The 25,487-nt window shown below is 35.5% G+C and overlaps 2 protein-coding genes across 2 annotated transcripts in view; one reads left to right on the plus strand and one right to left on the minus strand.

The window, feature by feature from the left end:
- The window catches only part of LOC115446356 (fatty acyl-CoA reductase wat), a 37,185-nt gene extending 27,490 nt beyond the window's left edge, over positions 1-9,695 (plus strand). The window contains exons 5-14 of the mRNA XM_030172978.2: positions 2,735-2,860; positions 3,423-3,568; positions 3,900-4,009; positions 4,170-4,247; positions 4,575-4,698; positions 5,117-5,242; positions 5,489-5,608; positions 6,336-6,465; positions 7,731-7,858; positions 8,743-9,695. Of these exons, the coding sequence (XP_030028838.1) occupies positions 2,735-2,860; positions 3,423-3,568; positions 3,900-4,009; positions 4,170-4,247; positions 4,575-4,698; positions 5,117-5,242; positions 5,489-5,608; positions 6,336-6,465; positions 7,731-7,858; positions 8,743-8,830 (1,176 nt within the window). The 3' untranslated portion in view covers positions 8,831-9,695. The remainder of the gene's footprint in view (positions 1-2,734; positions 2,861-3,422; positions 3,569-3,899; positions 4,010-4,169; positions 4,248-4,574; positions 4,699-5,116; positions 5,243-5,488; positions 5,609-6,335; positions 6,466-7,730; positions 7,859-8,742) is intronic.
- Positions 9,696-13,191: 3,496 nt separating this feature from the next.
- Positions 13,192-25,487, minus strand: LOC115446354 (lachesin). The gene is made up of 10 exons (XM_030172974.2): positions 25,326-25,487; positions 24,597-24,715; positions 21,709-21,831; positions 21,020-21,176; positions 20,329-20,428; positions 19,066-19,222; positions 17,929-18,035; positions 17,185-17,324; positions 15,303-15,429; positions 13,192-14,985 (listed from the first exon to the last, which is right to left on the minus strand). The coding sequence occupies exons 1-10, from the start codon at positions 25,378-25,380 to the stop codon at positions 14,964-14,966; spliced, it is 1,107 nt and encodes a 368-aa protein (XP_030028834.1). The 5' UTR covers positions 25,381-25,487; the 3' UTR covers positions 13,192-14,963.

Raw genomic sequence — 25,487 nt, forward strand, 5'->3', positions numbered from 1 at the left:
TCTAGTTCCACTTTCTCCTATACGTAAATCTAATAACTATCCAGTTTGGTACACAACTAACCTAATTAAAATGCTTAAGCGTAAATATAAATATCGTGCTAATTTTTAAAAAATATGGGAATCCGCTAGATAAAATTGAATTTGAGTATTTACGTAATGACTGTGATAGATTAATTCGTATATGCTATTCAAACTATATAACATCAATCGAGAATTTAATAACTAAATGTCCAAAATACTTTTGGTCACACATTAAAAACAAACGAAAGTCTAGTTCCAACTATCCATCTAATATGAGCTTACACGACACTATAGGCAACAATACTTCCCAGATTGTTAATATGTTTGCTACACATTTTTCCTCGGTTTTTGATAAAGATGAAACATGCGATATTAGGGTTCACAAACTTTCTACAGAGTTAATTCAGGAATTACATGATATAACTATTGAATTGAGTAACATAAAGAGTAAATTGAAAAATCTTGATGTAACGAAAAGTGCTGGCCCTGATAATTTGCCACCGGTTTTTATGGCAAACTGTGCAGATCAGCTCTCAATACCTTTATTTATAATTTTTAGACATTCACTAACCTCAGGTATATTTCCTGACGTGTGGAAAGAGGCACGTATTGTCCCCATACATAAAAGTGGTACCAAAAACTTAATTACTAATTATCGCCCCATATCTATTTTGTCCACATGTGCCAAAGTTTTTGAATCTCTAGTCCAAAGTCATATTTATAATCACGTTCGCAATCTGTTATCCAGCTCTCAGCATGGCTTTATGTTGAAAAAGTCAACTACCACAAATCTTATGTACTATGTAGATGATGTAACCCTATCGGTAGACAAAGGAGCTCAAGTAGATGCAATATACACGGATTTTTCGAAGGCGTTTGATAAGGTGAATCATAGGATATTAATAGAAAAATTGTCTAAAATGGGAATTTGTGGTAGTATTCTTGATTGGTGTAGATCATATTTGTACCAAAGACCTTCTAAGGTAGTTATTGATGGTTTTGACTCTAACCCTTTTATAGCTCATTCTGGAGTTCCTCAAGGATCGAATTTGGGGCCACTTTTATTTAATGTATTTATAAATGATATTCCGGAAGTGTTCTCCTACTCTAATTGTTACCTATTTGCTGATGATCTCAAAATTTCTCGTGTCATTAATGACTTTGAAGACTCTATACTATTACAATCTGATCTTAATAAACTGTATGACTGGTGTATAACTAATAAAATGTTTCTTAATCCTGCGAAATGTTGTCATATCAAGTTTACATTAAAACGTAACAAAGTGAACACCACTTATAGCATTGCTGGTGAAATCTTAAATGAAGTACCCCAAGTTCGTGATCTAGGTGTGGTTGTAGATACTAAGCTTAAATTTACTAATCATATTGATAATATTATTGACCTTGCCTATAAATCACTAGGATTTGTTATAAGAAATGGTAAAGAATTTAAGAATAAATCTACTACCCTAATGTTGTATAACAGTTATGTAAGAAGCAGATTGGAATATTGTAGTGGTGTGTGGAGTCCAGTTTATAAAGTTCATTGTGATCGGATTGAGAGAATACAAAAAAAGTTATTAAGACATTTAGCTTATAGATTTAGGCCACCCAAACAGGTCAAAACTTACACTGATAAAATTAAATACTTTGAAATGCAAACTTTGAAAGACAGACGTGATCAACTTAGTTTGATGCTTTTGTATAAAATAGTCAACGGTGATATAGATTGTCCACCTCTTCTCAATAAATTCTCTCTTAATGTACCTACTAAAATCCCTAGATATCCACGTCCCTTATTTAATTGTAGATTCAGCCGAACTAACCTTGGTAGCCACTCGCCTGTCCCTCGCTTATCCCGATTATATAACCGAATTGTAGAAAAATCTGATTGTATTGACATATTTAACGACTCCCCTCCTATCTTCAAAAGAAAATATTGAACTCGCTTGTCGAAACCTAAATTCAGTTTTATATTCAGTCTTATATTTAGAATATACTGCACTTATGGTGCAGCCAATTGTTAATTGTTATGTATTTAAAATGTTCATGCTGTGACAGCCTGTAATTGAAACAGCACTGCAGAAATTACTTACCGAATTCTTAAAAAAAAAACTATGTAAGGTGTATGTTTTGTTGGCTGTACAAATAAATAAATAAATAAATAAATAAATAAATAAAAGAAATTAGACTGGATATAATGTTCTCGTCTACGCGAATCTGGTTGGGTAGTGTGGATAAGTCTAATTCTGTCGCCCAGCAGCAGTTTACAGGCTGTATTTCTTGTGATTTTTATCAAGGACTTTAAACATCATACATAATTACAAAGCATTATGCGACTGATTCTCTTGCCGCAAGATAACTATTACAGCGTCATGTAATGCGACCTATTTTGAAAGTTCTGGATGGTTCTAATTATTTTTAAATAGAATTATAATAACGTATCTTATGAGCGTTAAAGAAAAAAAATATAATTTACTCTCGTGGTTCACATTATATATCAAGGAGAGGTAAAAATAAATTACTTAGAACATATTGCACTTCCACACCACGATATATAGGTGATCATCTCAGCATTAGCCGTGTTATGACAACCAAAAAACACTACTAACACTACTATTTGCCACTTTATGTACTTATGGAATTCCGACTTGTGGAATGGCTACAATAACCTCATGAGCCTGGTCCTTATTCATGACCCAAAATATTCCAGGTGAACATAATATTCCATTCAGCAGCGACGGTTAAGTTTGACGAACATTTGCGAGCTGCTTTGGGAACCAACGTGCGGGCGCCGCTCAGCCTTCTCAGGCTAGCCAGGGATATGAAGGGGTTAGATGTAAGTATACTTCTCTTGCTCCTCTGTGAATGGTAACACAGGCCGAACTAATCATGATTTTATACGGGCTCGTGGCATCTGACGGTAAGCGAAAAGAGATAGAGTGTCGATATACGAGAGATGGTAACCCTTGTCAGTCGCCACAATTATGCCCATTTGAAACTGAATGTAGATGATATAGGTGATCCCGGAACGTAATCTATTGACGCGAGACACTATGGTGTGTATATCTTATATACAGTGGTCGCTATCCAGGAAGATACAAATTTCCTACAATCAACAAATACTTAATAATTGCACGTCCGTTCTTAAGGCTCAAGATATCATAACAGGACTAAGCAGTTCAGGGTCTTCTTCATTTTACGTTAGTACGCCGATATGATTGTGTCGAATAGAATGACATAGCCATCTGTTGCCATACGAAATTTTATCTGGACGGCATCACGCTTATCATCAGTACAGTCCCTTTCTCATGGCAGAATAAAAAAAACGAATACCTGACTTGAAAAAGAGATTTAGTTGTGTCAAAAATCCTCGTATTATCAATCGCTTACCATTTTAGGTTTTAATGCACATATCGACGGCATATTCAAACTCCCACCTTCGTAAAATAGAAGAGAAGTTCTACCCGTGTCAAGCAGAATGCGACCAACTTCAAACGTTAATAGATAAACTGACAGATGAACAGATCAACGATGTTTTGCCCAAGTAAGTGAGAAAGTTTTTTTTTATTGCTTTAGTAGCCAAAGCACATGCGGTTTACCGCCCATGCACTGTAGCAATGCCAGACAACCAAGCACTTGGCTACCAATGGATGAGAAATGCGCTTAGGCCTAGTTTAGGTAAACAATAAGTAGTTATAGCTTCATGCTATAATTTTGGCAACTGCACTTGCAACTTAACAACATGTGCGCGACGGCCGTCAGTGGGTTTCGGAGACAATGAGGGCTTTTTCACTGCTGAGGGACCTACTAACACAAAAACATCATATACCTACTTATATATGTATATTTTCTGAATTTGTTGTGTATTTTTTCAGAGTACTAGGTCCTTGGCCAAATACCTACACATTCACCAAAGCTCTAGCAGAGAAAGAAATCAGGAGGAACTCCGGTGATCTACCCGTTGGTATTTTTAGGCCGGCGATAGGTACGTGTTCTTGTTCATAGATGGCATTGTATTAAAATAAATCAAAGTCGCGTACAAACTTTATATTACCTGTATTGTGTACAGCATATTCTATTAATTAATTTCCATTTGAGTTCATTTGTCTCACAGAAAGACGACGTAAATTACTTTTATTTCTTAGTGACTTCAACCGCAAAAGAACCTTTGAAATGTTGGCTGGACAACATGTATGGACCTACTGGAGTCGCGGTTGGCAGTGGTAAGTAGATACTATAAGCAACTTTAACCAAAAATGTCACAAATTGAATACTACCAAAGCTTACGTTGACTTTCCAAATCTCATATTCCATATATCTTAAGAATTTGGATAGTATTTGAACTTAAAATGCATTAAGGAAGGGTGGTAGCGAAAATATCCAACCTCTCTCATACGAGTCAATTCATTTTGTACGTTATAATATTATGCACGATGTATTCCTAGTGAAAACTGACCAATTTAAAGATTTACCAATAACACAGCCTCAATAAGGCGTTGCCAAACATAAACTATAACGTATGCTTTATAAATTTAACGTTGTTTTTTCAGCAACAGGAATAGTTCGGACACTGCACTGTGACCCGGAAGTGACTGCGGATATAGTGCCCGTGGATCTAGTCGTCAACTGCCTAATCGCTTCTGCTAGGAGCGTTCATATAGCTTACAAACAAAGGTAATTGGTTTAAATTATGGGCGAGTCAATTGTCTTATCGAAAACCGATCTTACTTCTCGTAGGAGCAAATAAGATTACTTTGTTTTATAAAATGCCTTTATGGCACCGTGCTCGTCACTCCAAAACCATCGTTACGATTCATCTAAAAGACTTTCTTTATAAACAAGATAAGACAAGGAAACCCTTGGCCGAAATAAATCAGAGTGAGTACGGAGCGAAGTTATATCATTATCTCGCTCTCACGCCCTCAACTTAATCGTGGTGACGTCATAGGTTAAGTCGTGCATCCTTCGTTTGACATTTAGCATTTTCTCCCTTATGGTAATATTTTGTCCCGTATTTTTAATACGAATTCCCTACATTTCTGGCGTACAATTTTGATATAATAATAGAAGTAAACTATTCAATTTTTTCCAGTCCACCACCTCCAGTACCACCGATCTTCAACTACGTGAGTTCAGTCGAGAACAGAATAACGTGGGGAGATTTCATGGAGCAAAATGTCATAAAAGTTGACAAATACCCTTTCTCTAACGCTGTGTGGTAAGTTATTTAAGGAAAACATATTTTAATAGCAATAAATAGTTATTATTATAGTGTTACAAATAGATTAGATGGGAGGACGTGGAAAAAAGGTACTGCTCCAACCATAGCACACTAGCTTGGAAGAGAGAGCTAGTAGCTAATCTCGTCTACATACAAACGAAAGCAAATATTCAATTGAATCGAATAAACAGAGTATTCGAATAATTAGCTATAAGTCACTCCAGGATCATGTCTTGTTTACAGGTTTATTTCATTGTCCCTAACGAAATCAGCACTTCTAAACCGAATCTGCATAATCTTCCTACATTTGGTACCGGCAGCGCTGGTGGACGGCTTGGCTATCTGCCTTGGGAAGACACCTAAGTGAGTAACACCAAACTATTGCAGTAATCTTACCCAATAACCCAAAATTTGAAGAGGTACGCAAACGCTGGTTTCCAAATACTTCAATACGCCACTACGAACGTTATCAAGAATATTGCTGTTGTCTATAATCTATACTGTTAACAGTCAAACAACAAAAAACAAACAACAAAACAATCCAATCTCAGAAACTACTAAACCGATTTCCATTTTTTTAGTAGCAAGCTAAATGTGTCTAAACAGTAGCCTATAGCAGGAGTAATGACTCCTGCTATAGGCTACTGTTTATACCGGGATTTTATCATGGAAAACAGTTTCACGCGGGCGAAACCGCGAGCAAAAACTAGTGCTTAATAATAGTAGCGACATTGACATTCAAACCGAAACGATTGTATATTGATCGGTGGTAGAAATTGGTAACTATCACAGACCCTTCCTGCTGTGTGGCTCACGTGTGTCGCGTTCTGGGATCAGTCTGTGCATATCCGTTTCCAACAAGCCGACATAATCGTGTCAATTGCCGAGAGTAATCATCTCTCGTCAGTGAACATTCTATTGGACCCTACTCCACTTACCATCAGGTGTAGTGGAATCACTTTACGGTACCAGTACAAAAAAAAATTCCTTTCGAGAAGCCCGCTTAGTAAACCGTTTTATGTTAAAAATGTATAATAACTCTTCCATCATAAAGAGTAATAAAGTGACTCATATCTTCAACCCATTACAGAATGCTGAAGGTGTACAGGAAAGTTCATAAGTTTTCGTCAATTTTATCATATTTTTGCACAACCGAAATTAATTTCTGCAATCGGCGGACGCGAGAGCTTTGGGACAAAACTTCTGATGCTGATCGACAGGTAACCACTTCAATTAATGATAATAGTAGATGGTACAGGCAAGTAAGGTAAATAGGAAGGTAAGCGACTTAAGTCATATTTAGAAATAGAAAAAAATTTAAAGGTTAATTATATGGTAGAGCCCGATTGCAGGCTTTTCCACGATGACGGTCTTAAATAAAAGATGTATAGTTCTTATTATATTATATTATATTAAAAATAAAGTCCAAATAATTTAATAAACAATAATAAAAAATCTATTGAAATTGAGCGGCGATAGCCTAGTTGGGTGTGAGCGGCGATAGCCTAGTTGGGTGTGAGCGGCGATAGCCTAGTTGGGTGTGAGCGGCGATAGCCTAGTTGGGTGTGGAACGGACTGCCGAGACGAATGTCCGCAGGTTCAAATCCCAAGGGCACACACCTCCGACTTTTCTAAAAAAATCATGTGTGTATTCTTTGTGAATTTATCGTTCGCTTTAACGGTGAAGGAAAACATCGTGAGGAAACCTGCACATCTGAGAAGTTCTCTATAGGAATTTCGAAGGTGTGTGAAGTCTACCAATCCGCACTAGGCCAGCGTGGTGGACTAAGGCCTAATCCCTCTCAGTAGTAGAGGAGGCCCGTGCTCAGCAGTGGGCATGTATATAATACAGGGCTGACATTATTATTATTATTATATTGAAATTGGCAGAAGAAAATATTTCAGAACTAAAATTTTTTTTACATAATCTGATGTTAAATAAAAAAAATAACTTCGTTGTATTTTTTGCCGTCCTAAGATGACCTTGACCTTATTTATTGACACAAATATAATTGAGGTCGCTTCAGTGTTTGTGAAATTCGACACGCAAATGAAAATTATGCAATCATTATACTTTCAAGTCAATACTTGTAATACGTATTACAACTGCCTCTTTTGGTATGCCTTTCGCTGTAAAGGTAGTTATAACTACGTTCTTTTTTAATAAAAACAGAGAAGAAATAATAAATTCGGATCTTCACTTGCTACAAAATGAGTCTACCGCTACCTCCTGTGATAAGGTGTTTTTTGTTATTTTTCACTATAACATTCTCTTTATCACGATCGGCAGGACGGCAGTACAATTTTTTTTAAACTTAACAATCCATGGGCGCAATATACCGATATAGTATATATTGTAATCGACATATTTTATAAGTGTACCAAAATTCATCAAAAACATCTCCACAATCTTTCGCATTTGTTAGTAAGAAGGTAAAAAGATAGTTGCTTAGTGAAAACTTACCTTATGTCGTTACAATTCTAGCTGTTCCCGTTCAGCATGGCCGAAGTTGACTGGGAGGAGTATTTCGAAGAGTACATCGTGGGCATCAGGCGGTACCTGTTCAAGGAAAGCGATGACACACTACCCAGAGCCAGGATTAAGTGGAAAAGGTAGCACAACAGTATACGTGGACATACAAAGCCATTTTGACATTGCGGTATTAATAAATGAACTACATACTTACTTATCTTCTTGACAATAACACATTAGTTACTCGAACCGTAAATGTAAAATAAAAAGTGCAGGTTTCGACAAGATAGATACATATTATAAATGAAATGTATCTCAATTTTACATATCCTAATTACTATTCTAAAAGCATTTCTCGCTGCATTACATTTTTATTCAGAAATACACTCATGCACTCGCCACGTTACCACTAAACTACAAAATGATCACAAAATCAGAAAACCACTGGAATGTTTGGCAAAAACATTCTTCATTCATTGATGATTTTTGGCAAATGTTAGCAGAGGTAGACGAGTATTATTTATTAACACAATTTCAAAATGACCTTGTATAAGAACAGCAATGCCCAATTATTACCTACGTTCTCGAATGGCGTAGTGTCCTTTGACGGCTGACCGAATCGACTCTGGAATGAGTCAGTTACTCTACGCAGTTTTTCGGCATGTCGTACAGAAGTTGATTTCAATCAGCCTGGCTCCGTCCACTGCTGAACGTAGGCCTCCCCAAGTGAGCGCCAACCATCCCGGTCTCGAGTAGCTCGCATACATCCACTACCCTCCGCCTTTTTTGAGTCAATGGTCCATCGAGCACTAGGGCGTCCCACACTACGTCTACCTAATCGCGGTCTCCACTCCAGCACCTGGCTGCCGCCTGTCTGCAGATATGAAGTACATGAAGTCCATACAGAAGTACTTAGCTATAATTAGATTTTCCCACCTGGAAAACTTAGTGGAAGCCTATGTTCAGCAGTGGACTTTATGTAGCTGATGATTTTCACAAGAATAATATTTTGTTTTTGTTTCAGATTATACTATCTACATCAGATAGCACGAGTTATTTTCCCACTACTAGTGTTATATTGTTTATGGACACTTTTCAAATTACTATGGTGATTTGTGTAGAATATGTACAAATGATGCGAATATTTAAAAATAACATACACTAAGTGCAATAGCAATTTGTAAAAAGCCGAAAATATGCTTTAATTTTAATATTAACAAGCAATCCGAGCGTTGCGCCCGCTAAAATAGTGTGCTTTTTATTATCAACTATGGTTATGGAATCAAAGTTATACACCCGGCTGTGGTTTTCTTTTTTTTTTATTTCTTTGTTGGGCGAAGGAATCTGGTTAACGGCCAATCAAAGGGGAATATATTGTACTGAGTAAAAATAACCATGGGCAGGCATTTTATTTTCACAGTTGTAAAATAAACAGCACAGACATTATGTAAGCGCAACGTTAATAGAATATTCGAGTAAAATATTTTTTGTTACCAAATGACTCACGTATGAGTTAGGTACCTGAAAATAGAGACGCAGAAATATAGCGCCATCTAACGTTTCTGGCTGACAATTATTAAACAGGCTAGCTTAGCAGATAATTTTAAATACATAAAACTTCAAAAGTTCTAGTTCCAATCTATTTACAAATACATTAAAATATACGCACGTAGGGGTCCGTTGAATTTTGATAAAATGGGCATTAAACATAGCATAGATTCTACATTTACTACATCTTAAAATATTTACACATAAAAAAAATAACAAGATAAATTATACCTACGCTAGTTAGTCAATCACCTTTAACGACAAAATATTCAACTCAATATTGTGGAACACCCTGTATAAGTCAGTCAGTAAACGGTCAGTCAAACAACGGCTCATCACTTGTAGGGGTAATGTGAATAAATGTAAATGTTAGTTTAAATGAAAATATTAGTTACTGGAAATAAATATTTTATATACAAAGGATTTCGTTTTATTTCTATTATATTTGAGGTTAAGGTACAGTGCGTGATTATTGTTGCATATATATCTATTTTTAAGTGCAAACAGTGGAAATTACATTTATTAAAGGCGTATGTGTGCGGAAGTATCGTCATAAATATTATTAATACTATTGAATTACGCCGGGACTGGTACAATAAATAAAACAAAATATTGTTATATTAAATTTATTTCAACAAAAACCTGCACTAAACAAAGGGGACACACTAGTTTGAGATTCTCTTAATATTGTTCGATTTGATAGCTATTTATAAAAATATACAAATACATTTTTGAAACATGCTGTAGTTTATAACAAAACAGTAAAACCAAAAATGTATAAGGTCTGGGGACCTATTCCGTCTATAAGGACAAATCCGTCTATTTGAAATTACTGGCGTTCTATTTGAGAGACAGCTTCGATAGTCATATAGGCAAGAAAGTAAAAAAATCCCCTATTACCTATATGAATATAAATCCGTCCTTTGATTAAAACGCCCGTAATTGCAAAGACTAATATACCCCCGTAAACGGAATAGAACCCTTTACCTTATTATACAAATAATTCAATATATGAATAAAAATAAGGTAACCGTGAGGTGAGTTTAAAGGTATGTAAATAAGAGGTTCTTTGGCGCAATGGACGACTAAAAAGAACCGGGTTCAATTGGGACAAATGTTTGCCAAGTCCTGAATACAGGTTCGGCTTAAGCCGATATATAATTATCGATTATATTTATTTATTCTGTCTTGAATAAATTGCTATCAAATCTGCCAAAGCTGCGACAAAATATACAAAGCCTAAGTACACTTCACATTAATATTTAGATCACACAACTGAATAATTAAAGCATAAAAAATCGAGTTGCCTCGGCTCACCGATTGGGATACTGTGGCAGATTTTATTAGACAATTATAACCTTCATTAAAATTATTAGAGCCTGTTTTACAATGTTCAAGTAAATTATTATTTTACAGTTATTTTATTAAACAGCTAATGTAGATAATACTTATTTTATTACCAATAATTTGGGAACACTGATTAGTGATTTTTTTTTATTTGGTCGGCTTATACTTTTAAGTGGCAAGTAGCATTTTCTCAGAAGTATCTCTAATGGTTGATGCCTCATCCTCTCCCAGTGACCGTACTGAGCAGAACTTCTTAACCTGTTATTGGGTTGCCCTCAGATCGCTTAACTTTCAAGGGTTGCGAGCGCCTAAATCACCCAAAAGTCCGGTGTGTATAAGCCGGCCCTTGCCAACAAACGTAAGTAATGTAAAAAAAATCTCAGAACTAATTAAACAGACCCACTGATTTTTTTTTAATAAAATCCTGACGAAAACGACGAGCTTCGTCGCGGTAATGAAATACGCACTTAAAACTATCGACATAAGGTTCAAAAGAAAATATAATCCCTGTCTTCTTGCCAAGTCTTGTCCCAAAGTGAGCGCTTTTATAAAATTACAAATACACGAAAATAAGTCTTACATTGGATGGATTTAATTTTATAAAACGATAGTTTTTGAGGCATATTTTATATCAGATGGTATTCGAATATCAAATATGTCCGGTGGTAAGTGGTCACCATTCACATATCTCGGGAAAGATTGTAGTTGTGATCAACAATCTGTTTTAATTACTCGATGACGTCAAAGCAAGAAAGGGTTATGATTTTGGTTTGATTTAAAGCACATAATGGCATAGCAAAACGCTATCATGTCATCACCAGAATATAAAAATACACCATCAAAACCACGCTTTTTCAGTCAAAATAATCTCAAAATCGCAGATTTAAGAATTCCGAATAAAAATCGACTGAAATCTGCGATTCGGAATGTCATTATTGGAATGAAAATATAAAAAACAAAGCATTATAAGTAACTATTCTTATAAATATATATTTCCACCCTTTCTGCGGCTTTTATAGCCTATTTAGAAAATAAAATCCTGATTTTATTCACTTTGAATTTTTCATTTGAAAGCCAAGATTTTCAGTACAACAGATGAGTTTCATATTAGATCACTTGGCGAGGTTTTTTATTTTCCTGGTCAGGCTACATATTATTTTAGATGTTAGTAATAAGCAAATATTTATGGCGATTCCCTTTGGGATACTGTCACTGATATATACTAATAAGTTTTTTTTTATACAACAAGTTAGTTTTTCTTTTATATAAAACACAGAAAGGGCTTCAAATGTCATTTTCTTGAGATTCTACGAACACATCTTACTTATCAAAGAACTGTTTAAAATTATTACATTCTCAAAGTTTAAAGCATCAATTGCTAGTTATTGTCGATTTGCTGGTATTTAAAGAACTCCGAATGTATTAATTGTGTAGAAAAGTATAAAATTTTAATTAAAATCTACGGGACCGCTAACGGTTGCTAATTATTGCCGCTATGTCGGCCGTTACCGGTCACTATATAGTCAGCCACAAAAATAGTTCAACAAATTCAAAACTTCAAATACACGATCTTTTTTTATTATTATATACTTTAATTTATTTTATGTCTTAAGTTTATATAAGCGACTTTATCTAAGTAATAATTAAACATTCTCATGTACCTTGACTTATCATAAGATAATTGCTTTTCCCGTAATAATCTTTTTCTGTAAAATGCGCAGCACACAATCGTGCTGTGCTACTAGCTTTAAAGTTTTTTATACGTAACGCAGATTCCCATTGCTTTCTACGTTTACTTTCCTTTGGAAATAAATGTACTCCCCTGTTTTACAATTCAAAGCACTGCATTGAGGCATTTAAGGCGATACCTCAAGGTCCATTTTCATACATTTTGTTTCGGCTTTAATCTGGGTAACTAAACAAGTATTGGCAAGTAAAGAATTTAAATTCACGTCTAGTTAGTGATTAGTTCTCGCAGTTGAAAGTAAAAATAATTAATAATCATGGATATTTCGGCCTTTAAAATTTAATATGACGAAATTTTAAAGGCAGAAATATCCATGATTATTAATTATTTTTACGTTTTTCTTTAAACTGCTAGGAGTAATCACTAACTAGACGTGAATTTAAATTCTTTACTTGTCAATACTTGTTTAGTTACCCAGATTAAGGATGAAACAAAATGTATGGAAAATGGGGCTTGAGCTTCGACCTTAAGAGTTTGTGTGTTTGAACGCGCTTATCTCAGGAACTACCGACTCGAATTGAAAAATTCTTTTCGTGTTGGATAGCCCTTTGTTCGTGGCACGCTATAGGCTGTATATCATCATGCTATGACCAATAGAAGCGGATCATCAATAAAAAATGTTTGCAATAACGAGGTAAATTGATTCCTCTTGAGAGCTGTCTTTTCTATACATAGCGTCACTTTTATAACGGAAAACTTTATCCCGTTATAAAAGTTAGTTATGTATAAACCTTTCGAAATTTTCTTTTTAAGAATACAATTTTTTTTTGTATCTTGAAACTCTGAATTTGTCCATCTATTTTTGTGAACAATTATGCTATACGTGTAAAGTATAAATATAACAATTTTAAACAGTTACAAAGTTAATAAAGCTATAATATTTATTGCGATGGTAAAAACGGGAACACTATATTAGGTGAATGTCACACTAGTTCATGCTACGTTTAAAGCAAATTATACCATGTATATTATATATATTTTTGTATGTGCACAACAAAGTGACCCATATACTTGCTTGTAAGTAAGTCCAATAGAATGACGACTGACGAGAAATGATTACCCCTCGACAGTCGCCATAATTATGCCGGCTTGTTGGAACCGGATACACAAGCTGATCCCGGCGACACACATACGTAGGCTACTATGGCAGTCCTGTACTTTAGAATTGCACAATTTGATCTTTCTTTGATTAAAATTGCTGCCAATACACATTACCTTCCATTTTTTTTATCTCAAAGAGCATCGCTCGACGTAGCTTGGTCTATCGCATAGCAATCAACTAGTGTGACAATAATTTATAAAAATACAAAAATTACTCGAAAAATCTACGTTCAAATCTGCCATTGTATAATAAAATCTGTCTAAATTAGTTCTAAGGGCCAGCGCAGACGGACGGTATGGCTGAGAAGGTATTTAGCGATGTCAATTGAAAATCGACCTTATAGTCACTGTCATACGACTAATACCTACACATACGGGATTGTATAACTTCAGCTACGCGATACGATGGTTACAATGCTTATACTCAGCTATATAAATTATTAACCATATAGAAAAGACATAAGGTTGGATTTCGATTGATGTCGAATTATTTGCCACGCCCTCTATCCGTGCTGGCTCTAAACATCTATTCTCATATAGGGCAGGTACAAAACGCTATTTACGATTCTTAAAAGTACTACATTTTTTTAAATTTCACTCTACAAAACTTTTTTTTTTTGTAAAAATTTGTACATTTTTTTATGATGTTAACATTTCAGTTCTTTGATTACAACCGATTTTTTCATTTTAACTAAAAAAAACACAGCCGAAGATTTTTTTTTACTTTTTTGTTGTAGTTTCTTTCTTTTGCGGGTAATATATATAATCTGTCAATATTTTTTTATCTTAGCAAAGACACTGTTCCCAATGGCATCTACAAACCATGTATCAATGAAAAAAAAAAATATCTCAAGGGTCATAGTTGCTTTTTCATTTTACTTTCCATTTAGTTTAATTTTTACCTTAATATACCTGATCGATACTTAGACTGTGTTTTTTATTAGAATCTAGTTCATAAAACTGTTATGTCCACAAATAACAGACTTGTAGGCCGATTTTGACGAGTATAATGGCCTGAGGTCCAATTCCAATTATTGATACCCACAAATATATTATGAGGACAATAAGCTGCCTGTTTTAAAATATTTGCTGTTATTTGTTAAATACAGCTGATGTTTTAAGAAATCATAAAAAAAAAATATATTTTTCATGATGAAATAAGAATATTTCATCATGAAAAATATATTTGTTTCTACAAATCATGAAAAAAACATTTTTTAAATATTTTTGATAAACAAATAATCAAAGAATAAAATTGTAGAAATTCACGACGAAATTAAACAAAAAATATTACAATTCTTTTTAAAAGCATAATGAATTAATTTTAATTGAACTTAACAGACTTTAAAATGCATTTTGACAAATAAATTCATTGGCATAGAAATAAAACCCAAATTTACAGATATATAAAGATCAGAATTGCATAAAATACGATGATATGCATAGGTTTTAAATTCTTCGCGCCTCCATACACCAGGGGATCGGGCCTTAAGCCCGGGTAATTAATATCGGGAATTGACGATTCTGAAATAAAAACTTGGCATTAATTATTCGTTTACGCGTAGAAAGTCCCTTCGAAATAAACATAGACAATTTCTAACGGGGAAGCGAATTTATCACCATCTTTTTGTTTATATTTTGTACATATAATGCATTTGCAAATTAAAAATGTGATATAACTATTTGACTAAAACTGCCATGCTACTATACAAAAAGTCATGCATATTATCAAGAAAAGTACTACAAAAAAAGACCGCAGATGTAACGAGCAACTATCTCGCCTAATGGTATACTACCGTAGAACATAAACAGTAACGTAGTTCCTCCTGTAAACTACTTACCTCCTAAACACGTTGACGATGTACGCTCCCAATAACACCGCAATTGTCATTTCGCTGGGCGAGATGGCCGCCGCTCCTCCATACCTCACTTGACCGCAGGCCGGCGGGCACACTGGTATAATCGACTCTACGGGACAAACACACATGCATTCAAAAACATGCCAAAAAGTATTGCAAACCCCAAATGAATGTGTTTTTTTTATTGCTTTGAATGACGAGACGAGCTTGCCGTTCGCCTGATGGTAAGCGATACGACCGCCCATAAATAGTAGAAACACCATCAACACTTTGAATTAGTATTCGAGATGTTGGATGGTCAAAACATCCAAAGTATTGTTTGGTATTCTACTGCGCTCGCCATCCTGAGACGCGAGATGTCAAGTCTCATTATGTCCAGTAGTTACACTGGCTACAATGTCCTTCAAACTGGAACACAACAGTGACTACACACTGCTGCTTGGCGGCAGAAATAGACATTGCGGTGGTACGTACTCAGGCGGACTCTCACATATGAGAGACCTACCACTAATTACCCAGGAAGATCAGGATATATGGAACATCAGGAAGATGATCCGTATATTCATCTTTATTCGCGTCTACATTCATTTGAGGCTGACTGTACGCAGCGAAAATATGTGCCAAATCTAAAATAAGCTATATAATATGTTAGCTAGTATTCTGTACTTGACTATTTGAAGCCGTATATAGAAATCTGTCATATCGGTTCGCTGCGCGTCCCGTTTTGGAGTCAGCCAGTTTCCAAGACAAATACAATCTGGCGATCATTGAGGGACGCAAACAACGCGTTGGTCGACATAATGTTTGAACCAAACTGTATACAGGTGTTGCAAAAAGAAGGTATCAATTATAACTCAACAGTGGATCGTTTATAGCTTATTTAGAATAGACACTATTAAAACCGTGAATATAAATAATTGACATCCATAATCATATCTAGCTTCTAGATGCATATTTTCTTTTCGTTTATAGAACAGGAATGATTGTTTATAAAAAAAAAAAAAACAATGAATTGGGAAGTTATTTATTTTTATTGTTTTTGAGTTATTCTTGATACCGTTATTTGACAACAACCTGTATAAGGTTCAAAGTTAGTCTATTGTCTGCGCCAGACTAAAGTCTTTAAAAGAACATGCGAATAGCTGTAAAAAAAAAACATACGAAGCGAAGGCTGATCTACCATATTCTTATAAAATTATTTAGAGCATATTTGTTTACTAGCTTGTAAACAAATTTCCAAACACTAATCCATCCCGGTGTCATACCAGTATTATTGTACCATTTAGTGTAAAATATATTTTAACATACAGACTGTCTCGGTGACATACATTCAATCGAATTGGGCAAAGTGATATTGGGTATTTCTACTCTCTCTTTTACCCTTTCGGTGATTGAAGTCGAGTATATGTGTAGAACGGACCGCCGAGGTGAATGTCTGGGATGAGCCTGTGTATTTTCGGTAACACCAGGGCGGCATAATTGTATCGACTGCCGAGGGGTAATCCTCTCATCAGTCAACATTCTACTTGACCACACTCTACTTACCATCAGGTGCAGAGGGGCTATTTTGCCATGTACATAAAATAATGATATACATCCCAGTATATCAATCTACAATTGTATTTTTTCCCATTATATGAAAGTTGTAATTGTTAAGAATGGGATATGTAGCAGAGTAATAACACCCTTAAAATTTATCAACTGAATAGTTTATTTACTAGTAGCAGAGTTTACGCTACATCGAATGTATATCAGTAACACCATTTTCTTGTTATTTTTCGTTATAGAAACTACAATGACATATATCAGCCAGCTATATTGATATTGTATAAAACCTTCAGCAGTAATATCATGATATCCTTACCTGTCAACTCGACGTGTCCCTCCGCCGAGCCGAGCTTGTTCTGAGCGGTGCAAGTGAACATGCCGAACTGACGCTTCTCTATCGTGATCACGCGCAGGGTCGTGTCCGTGAACTCGTCGGCCGTCGCGAAATGTGAGATCCTGGAATACAATGGAAGTTATAGAAATATATAGTAATGAGGTATACAAATAGATGAAGGTCAGTATGAATCGTGGTCGTGGTAAACCGATTTAAAGTGATAATCTGATGGTTTCATGGCCAGTGGCAGTTTTAGGACAAGAGGTTGCGCAATTGCCAGGGTTTTGTACTAAACAGAGGGCTTCCCAGTAACTCATTTGAGGGCCTTTTGTTTAACAAACAACCAAGCTCTTTCCATATGAAATTGTTAAAATCGAGGAGTGTTTCTCTGTGGAACCACGCGTTACCTAAAGCCGTCCATTATGCTTCTAGTAAGAGTATTTACAAATAATGGTAATCAATTCCTTAACAGGTGATTCACTGGCTAGCTAGTCCAATATCATTCATAATCAATTTTTTTGGCATTATTAGACCGACTTCCTAATAAGCGTAAATCTACAACTGAAGAGTTTGAACACACTCATCTCGGGGACTACTTAACTAATTTTGATTTTTTTTTTAGAAATTGGAATCTACATTACTCCTAAATGCTATAGGCAATTTTTATCCCGGGAAAATTATTTTACGCGGACAGAGCCGCAGGAAAAAGCTAGTATAACAAATCACCTGTAATGTTGGTTGTTGGAGAGTTGCAGTTCGTCTTTGAGCCACGTGATCGCCGGCGGAGGGTACGCCTCCACGTGACACTCTAGATCCATGTCGTATTGCAGAGCCTGGGAACAATTACGTTTGTAAGCGAATATGATCAAAAATAGTTAATTTATTATTTATCTTTCTAGTTATGTTAAGTTTAAACTAGCAATGTGTTGCGGAAGAACTTCTGTCGGTGTTAGCACTGGTGGCAATACTTTAATAGTTGCATTGCTGGTGGTAGGATATATTTTATATCCGCCCGAATAACGACCCCTATACACAAGGTGTTAAAACCCTATAGTGGCCCAAGTGTGTCGCGTTCCGGGATCAGCCCGTATATATCCGCTTCCAACAGGCCGACATAATAGGGTACCGGACTCATTTTTGTTCTTTACTATTATCAAATATTTACATAATATAAATTATAACACAGAAGGAATTATTAAAATCCGGTAAAAAATCAACAAGTTATAAATCTTTGAATTTCGGTGGAAGAGGTAATTAACAAGAAACAGAAAAGAGACAAAATATCCACATGTGACGTCATTGGGAATTACGACGCGTGCGAAAGAAAGAGATGAAGCGATATCCCCACATCGCGCCCACTTCTGCACACTTCAATATTTTAAATATGAATTGCTCGCTCATTTTTTAACCAATTTTTATGCAGTTTTCGCCGGAGTGTTTCTTTTTCGTATTATAAACCATTAAATATAGAATAATGTACAAAATCAAGCATAGGCCGGTCCCTTATTTTGTCGACTACCGAGGGGTAATCATCTCTCCTCGTTCGATAATCTTTTGAACCCTTTTCCATATACCATCGGGTACAGTGGGGTCACTTTCCCTTGCTTGTACAAAAAAAAACATACAACTTGGCGCAAGTACTGCAACCATCAAAATTGCAGAAACCAGTTCACCGTGACTGTTTACACGATAAAATTCCCTGGCGGTTGCAAGTTTACTTAAATATAGAAGAGCTTGCTGCAAGTTTACTTAAATACAGAAGATTGTTGTTAAGAACTGTAGCTGATGATGATGATGATAAGGACACAAGTGTAAAGGCGATTTGAAATTTAGAATTAGTTCAGCTTTCGTGGCTGACTGTACCTGCGACAGTCTGGGGCGCGGCACGGTGATGACGGGCGCGAACTCCACCTCGAGGTTGATGTTCCTGCGCGCTCCCTTGCCGACGCCGTTCTCGGCCACGCAGTAGTACGTGCCGCGGTCGCCCTTGTGCACCGCCGCGATCTTCAGAATGTTGCCCCTGATCACGGAATTTATTTATAATAAATGTAATAAAAGCGGCGATAGCCTAGTTGGGTGTGGAACGGACTGCCGAGACGAATGTCCGCAGGTTCAAATCCCAAAGGCACACACCTCTGACTTTTCTAAAAATCATGTGTGTATTCTTTGTGAATTTATCGTTCGCTTTAACGGTGAAGGAAAACATCGTGAGGAAACCTGCACATCTGAGGAGTTCTCTATAGGAATTTCGAAGGTGTGTGAAGTCTACCAATCCGCACTACAGCGTGGTGGACTAAGGCCTAATCCCTCTCAGTAGTAGAGGAGGCCCGTGCTCAGCAGTGGGCAAGTATATAATACAGGGCTGGATATTATTATTATTAAATGTTATAAATGGACAAATATTTGTAGGGACACACTGTATGTATTTCATAGAATTTGTATTTTGCTGAATTTACATCTTGTAGCTGCGCGGGAGAGCAGTCGCCAGCATTCGTTAGTCGTTTCCCGTCACGCACCACCTTAGTCCACATAACCGTAGACATAAAGTACGCGTACACATAAAATTAAGTAATTTCATGTATGTGAGCAATATAGATTAAGGAATTAACCACTTCTGAACTTTTATTTGCAACCTTTTGAGAGTCAAGTGGAGGATTACTGAGAACAATTTAAAATATAATAATTAGTATCCAAAATACCCACATGTTTTAAAGTAAAAAATGTCGTGTCAAAGGTCCTGACTAAAATTGCTAATATAAAAAATTCAATTACCACATAATTTTGATACAGCTTAGTAATATAATTCACAAGCGAATTAGTAAAAAAAATTACGTCAATATTAAAAAGTGTGGGTACAGGTGATGTTTTTCACGGGGTTTTAATAAGAGTAGTAGGAGTAGGATTTTCTGTTAGAAAGTAAGCACAATAATAATTGATTTATTTATATATTAATACCTTATTGTACATTAGAAAATAAGTACGTGTATAAACACAAAAAAAAAAACAAAGATTATAGAAGAGCAATTGACGGTTTTATCGATGGGCATATTTTTTGACTTTTATTACATTATATTTAGCAATAATCTTCCCTTGTCCCTAACATCTGTATATAAGTATAGTACTTACCTGTAAATCGAACCCCCGGTAGGCAATATAGCGTTGTTCTCACGACGCCACGAGATCTTCGGCGGCGGGAAACCACCGGCGTAGCATTCCATTTGAACACCTGGAAACAAAGTCTTAGACATAACCACCCATTTACTATAAACATAACAGTAGTTCCATCTCACCTCTAGAAATATTTGTATAATTCAATGGCAAATCCTTTGTTCCGCAACAAAATACAATTTTATTCATACTTATGCAATAAACGCAAAAAATTGTGAATGTGTTATGATTATATTCTACATGTAAATGTAGAATACGCTAAACGAATTTGTATAATATTTGACACACCAACAAAGCATGTCCAAAATAACGTTTAGGCGTCTTCCAATCACGGGAAACTGTGTAGGACTTAAGATTTCGAACAGCACAGGGACATTGCACGGTGCCTTAGAAGACCTCTTTTTAGCATCTTACCCATGTAACTGTTGGAATCGGAAAGCTTTTTTTTTATACGTCCAGGGCTTCGGCGTCAGTGTTTTTTTTTTGCACCACAAGGGGTGTTGCTACGGTTGCTTGCTACCAGAGCTACGCGTTAGTTAAAGCCACCACAGATTTCGAAGAACACTCACTCAGCCGTTGACGAGACGGACGCTTAATTTCTATATACAGGTGTTTTATTTTTACCAAGTAATTAATATTGTACACTCACTCTCCATTTCGCTAGCGACCACGGACCGAGTGGAGTTGTCGGAGATGATCGGCGGGCGGCGCACCTGCAGCTCCACCTCCGCCGTGATCTTGTTGCTGATTGACAGCAACACCTGGCACTGGTACCAGCCCGCGTCGTTCTCTTGGATGTCTTTGATCTGGGGAAGAATAACATCACGCCTGTTCTACGGTTTTGTTTTTCAGGGGTAGGCTCTTATCATACACATACTTCGTTATCTTAGAAAAGTTTCATGGGTGGTAGGTCTATTACATTTTAGAAGGCACGTTGCCAGATTCCGAAAAAGAGCAGGAAAGCCAACATATTTACCGATCAGAAAATTGAACGAGATCTCAACACAGGAGTCAATCGCAGGCTGTGGTGGAATACAAACATAAACCACTATCCAAATTAGACGACTGATACATTAAAAACTTTCTTTAAGTGATCGCGATTTGAAATGTCAATAAAACACTATCGATCCTAAATCACCATCAAGCACAGAAGGGCGACTTTGCCTTGCACGTTTAAGAGACAGAGAATTTAAAATTATTTTAATTGCCCTCCGAAAGTACCACAAAACCCAACATACAATCTGCCTTAACACGTTTAAACAGTAGGTAGTTCTCAGTCGAACACGTGTTGAATACTGTATGTAACCTATAGATAATATATATATGATAGCAACTCACCGATAGCGTGTAAGTGGCTGTGGCGTCATCGTATCTCAAAGAGAACCTCGAGTCCTTGATGATCAGGTTGGCATTGCTGGAGATTGGCATGGAATCGATTGTCTTCACACGGTCATATTTTACCTAAAAAAAAGGAATATATATGAAATGTAGCTGGTGATAGGATATATTTTATATCTGCCCGGATAGCGATAAGTAAATGCGTCGCGTTCCGAGGCAAAACGGGTGGTACCGGTTCAACAGGCCGGCATTATTGTGTCGACTGCCGAGGGGTAATCATCTCTCATTCGTCGACTTTTATTAGAACCCACTCCACTTACCATCAGGTGCGGTGGAGTCATTTTTTGTTACAGTTTTGTACGCGCTAATTTCTGTGAGTATTGCATCGTTTCTGATGTTTTTAATGATGATAACGGATTGTTCAGAAACATATCCGAGTATTATTATAGGCTGCTTTTAACTGGAAACATATACACGAGCGGAACTGTGAGCCGAAGTTGATGTATTATAATTTCGACGTGGGCATTTACAGCCACTCCCTAAAATTTACTTAATGCGAAAACTATTTTCTAAAATATCACTACCAGGGATCTGCGGTTGCCATTATAGATTTTAATCTGTAATAGAGAATTAAAAACCACCTTTGAAATAAGGAAAACGTTACCTTGCAGAAAAGCAGGAAAATATATTAAAATCACATTTTTTGTCGCTATTTCATGTCATTGACTCATATTTAGTTTAATTTCGTCAAATTCTCAGAAAAATACAAAATTAGATTTCACAATTGTAAAGTAGATATTTAATGCATCTCATTTCGTAAATATTATTGATGGCTATTCTATACAATCTACACCTTCTGATTCTACGTATTGTCGTTATAGAAAATGATTGTTTCGAATTTTAGTAATAACTTTACTGATAAACCCAGTCTCCTTAATTTAAAAACCATGTATCCACCTAGACCATAAAGTCAGTATAAGTATATTGAGTTTTTTATAATGCAGATGACGCAACATCTATTCTTGAACATAAACTTTATTACAATTTGCGCCAATTGTGGTTACGCAATGTCCATGGAGGAAATGTTGTTTGCTAGATTCATTACTTGACGAGCGAATCCTCCGGAGACGTTCGAGTTATATACGAATTTATTATGCAAGTAAATTCAAGATATTCTATAATATGTAATAATAAAAACGGCAGCAAATTACAACTGTTTAATGAATTCGCAAATTATTTGTACTAATGTAATAAAGCTAAAATTGAACGCGCTAACCTCACGAACTACTAAACCGATTTTGATTTTTTTTCACTAATAGGCAACTACATTACTCCTGTGTGCTATAGGCTACTTTTTATGGGAAAATATTTATCCCGGAAAAACTTTTTCACACGGGTGGAGTTGCATACTCAATGACAAAGTAAACCAGCCTTAAGGCCAGAGAAAAGGCACAAATATAATCAAATTTGGCCAAGTTCTATACCATTAATAAAATGCTATTTTAAGAATGATAGTTTTTTCGCATAAGTAAAGTTGCCTTAGGACAAATTTAATCAAAGCCCATTCAGTAGTTGGACTGTAAAAATGTAACAAACAGCAGTTATTCCAGTATAATTAACATATGTATCACTGTTCAATACAAAATAACATACAATTAATTTTAATAGTTGAATGTTCTATGGTGAGGTACTGACGTGTTTCTTGAGGAAGTTAATAGTGTCTGCAAGTGGAAAAAATGGTAGGAAAATATATATTTTTATAAACACTTAAAAATTACTATTTTATAAATGACAAGATTCTCAGAATCAAATACTTAAAAACCAATTTCAAGTAACAATTCCAGTAACATTTCCTTAATGCAGATAAATTGCAATAATAATCACTTGTAAGCATGTCAAACAATCTTAATCCTTATTGGCTCATATTATAGATTCTAAAAGTGATCAACATCATAAATAATATATCATGGGATATTAGGTAGCCTATGTGATAATACAGGACAGGTCTACTCATGTACCAAATTCCAGCCTATCTATAATTTCTATAATTACATCTAGCAAACTACATTTTTTTCCCCAATTTTTGCTATTATTAGTTAGTTATAAGGGCAAAGACCTGGGTTACCATTGACCCTGTTTAGAACAAAATAGATTTAAGCAAGTAAGCCTTCCCTTTTCTGGAACAGTAACACAATACAATATATTATTCACATTATATGGACAAGACAATGACATCTGTATAGGCCTTTATCAGTTTGAATATTTATATAAAACTTTTGCATAATGAACTTTGATGTTGAGAACTACTGTAAACAATGTGTTTGTTTATGATAAAACTGAGTCATAAAAATACATATGTACAATATCTTGTTACTAAATAACAAAATGGAAATACACAATGGTTTCAAGTAGTGAATTAAGAATTTATAAGCATTAGTTTCTATTATTTATTGGATTAACATTGAATGTACTTAAAATATACTAATAATGGAATGAGAGAAAATTTGCTTTTGCCTCCCTCTTTCAATATAAGAGACAATCTTATCTAATGTTATCTAATATACCTACAGCTTAATTGATGTAATTTTCAAAATTAATACACACAATCAAGACCTTTAAACTCGAAGGGACAGGCAAAGGCTCAACTTGTGCACACACTTTCAGCAGTGTACATTACGTCCTGTGATGTGATAGGCGTCTATCACCATCACAATATCACAATTCCAGGCTGATATAAAATAGAAATACTTAATATCATATTGCCCGACCTTGGATTGAACCCGAGACAGCCCTGGAGTCAAACCGTACTGTCTTCGTATCTACTACTAACAGGACATAGAATTTAATCCAAAATACACAATAAAAATTGTCCTGAATAAAATACTAACCCATACAACGGGGAAATCTTGAGCATAGTGTACTGAACAGTCCAAGTCCACTTGACTGCCGATATCTCGGATCTGTTCCTGGGTAATGTGAGATATTGTGGGCGTCCGCTGAGCATAAGCTGGAACAATTATACAGGAGTGTTCATTAGGATATTTTCACCTTGCGATAGATGATCCTAAATTGTTACGTATTTATAGATTTCACTTTATACTAATGTATAGAGCTGAAGAGTATGTTTGAACGCGGTATCTCTGGAACTGGTATATGATTTTGAAAATTCTTTCACTAATAGAAGACATTACACCCTAATGCTATAGACGCGGCCGGTGCTAGGGCAAACGGCGTTTTATATATAATATTTTTGATTAATAACAAGTACGTTATAATTTTTGATTTTATAATAAATACATGTTCCTAGTATTCCATAAAGAATATAATGAATTTGAATAAAACAGCCGTGTAAAGTGAAGTGGAAAGTATATTTATTTTTCGTTAACCGACGTAGTATCTATGTAGGTAAATATACTAAGTAATAAATTACAATTGCCTAAAACGCTTCCAAAGACTTCGAATATAAGTTATTAATACAGTTTATAAAATTTTGTTCAAAGTAAATAGTAAAAACACCAGTTTTTCAACGAATTTAGTGTGTCCCATTGTTCAAAACATCGCCATATTTAAAATGAAATTACGTATGCAAGTAGTTTTTGTAGATATTTCTAACTTACCGGAGCTTATCATAAATAATATTAGCGTTAAAATTCTTCTATTATTAAACAGCATTTTTCACACAAATAATGCCACACCTTCACAACAAAACTCAAGTTATTCGTCGGTTGAATGATTGTCAATTGGACCGAATGAAAACCTCAGATGAAAACGCAGGTGGA

The sequence above is a fragment of the Manduca sexta genome, chromosome 28, assembly GCF_014839805.1.
Source record: "Manduca sexta isolate Smith_Timp_Sample1 chromosome 28, JHU_Msex_v1.0, whole genome shotgun sequence".
Classification (NCBI taxonomy): Eukaryota; Metazoa; Arthropoda; class Insecta; order Lepidoptera; family Sphingidae; genus Manduca; species Manduca sexta.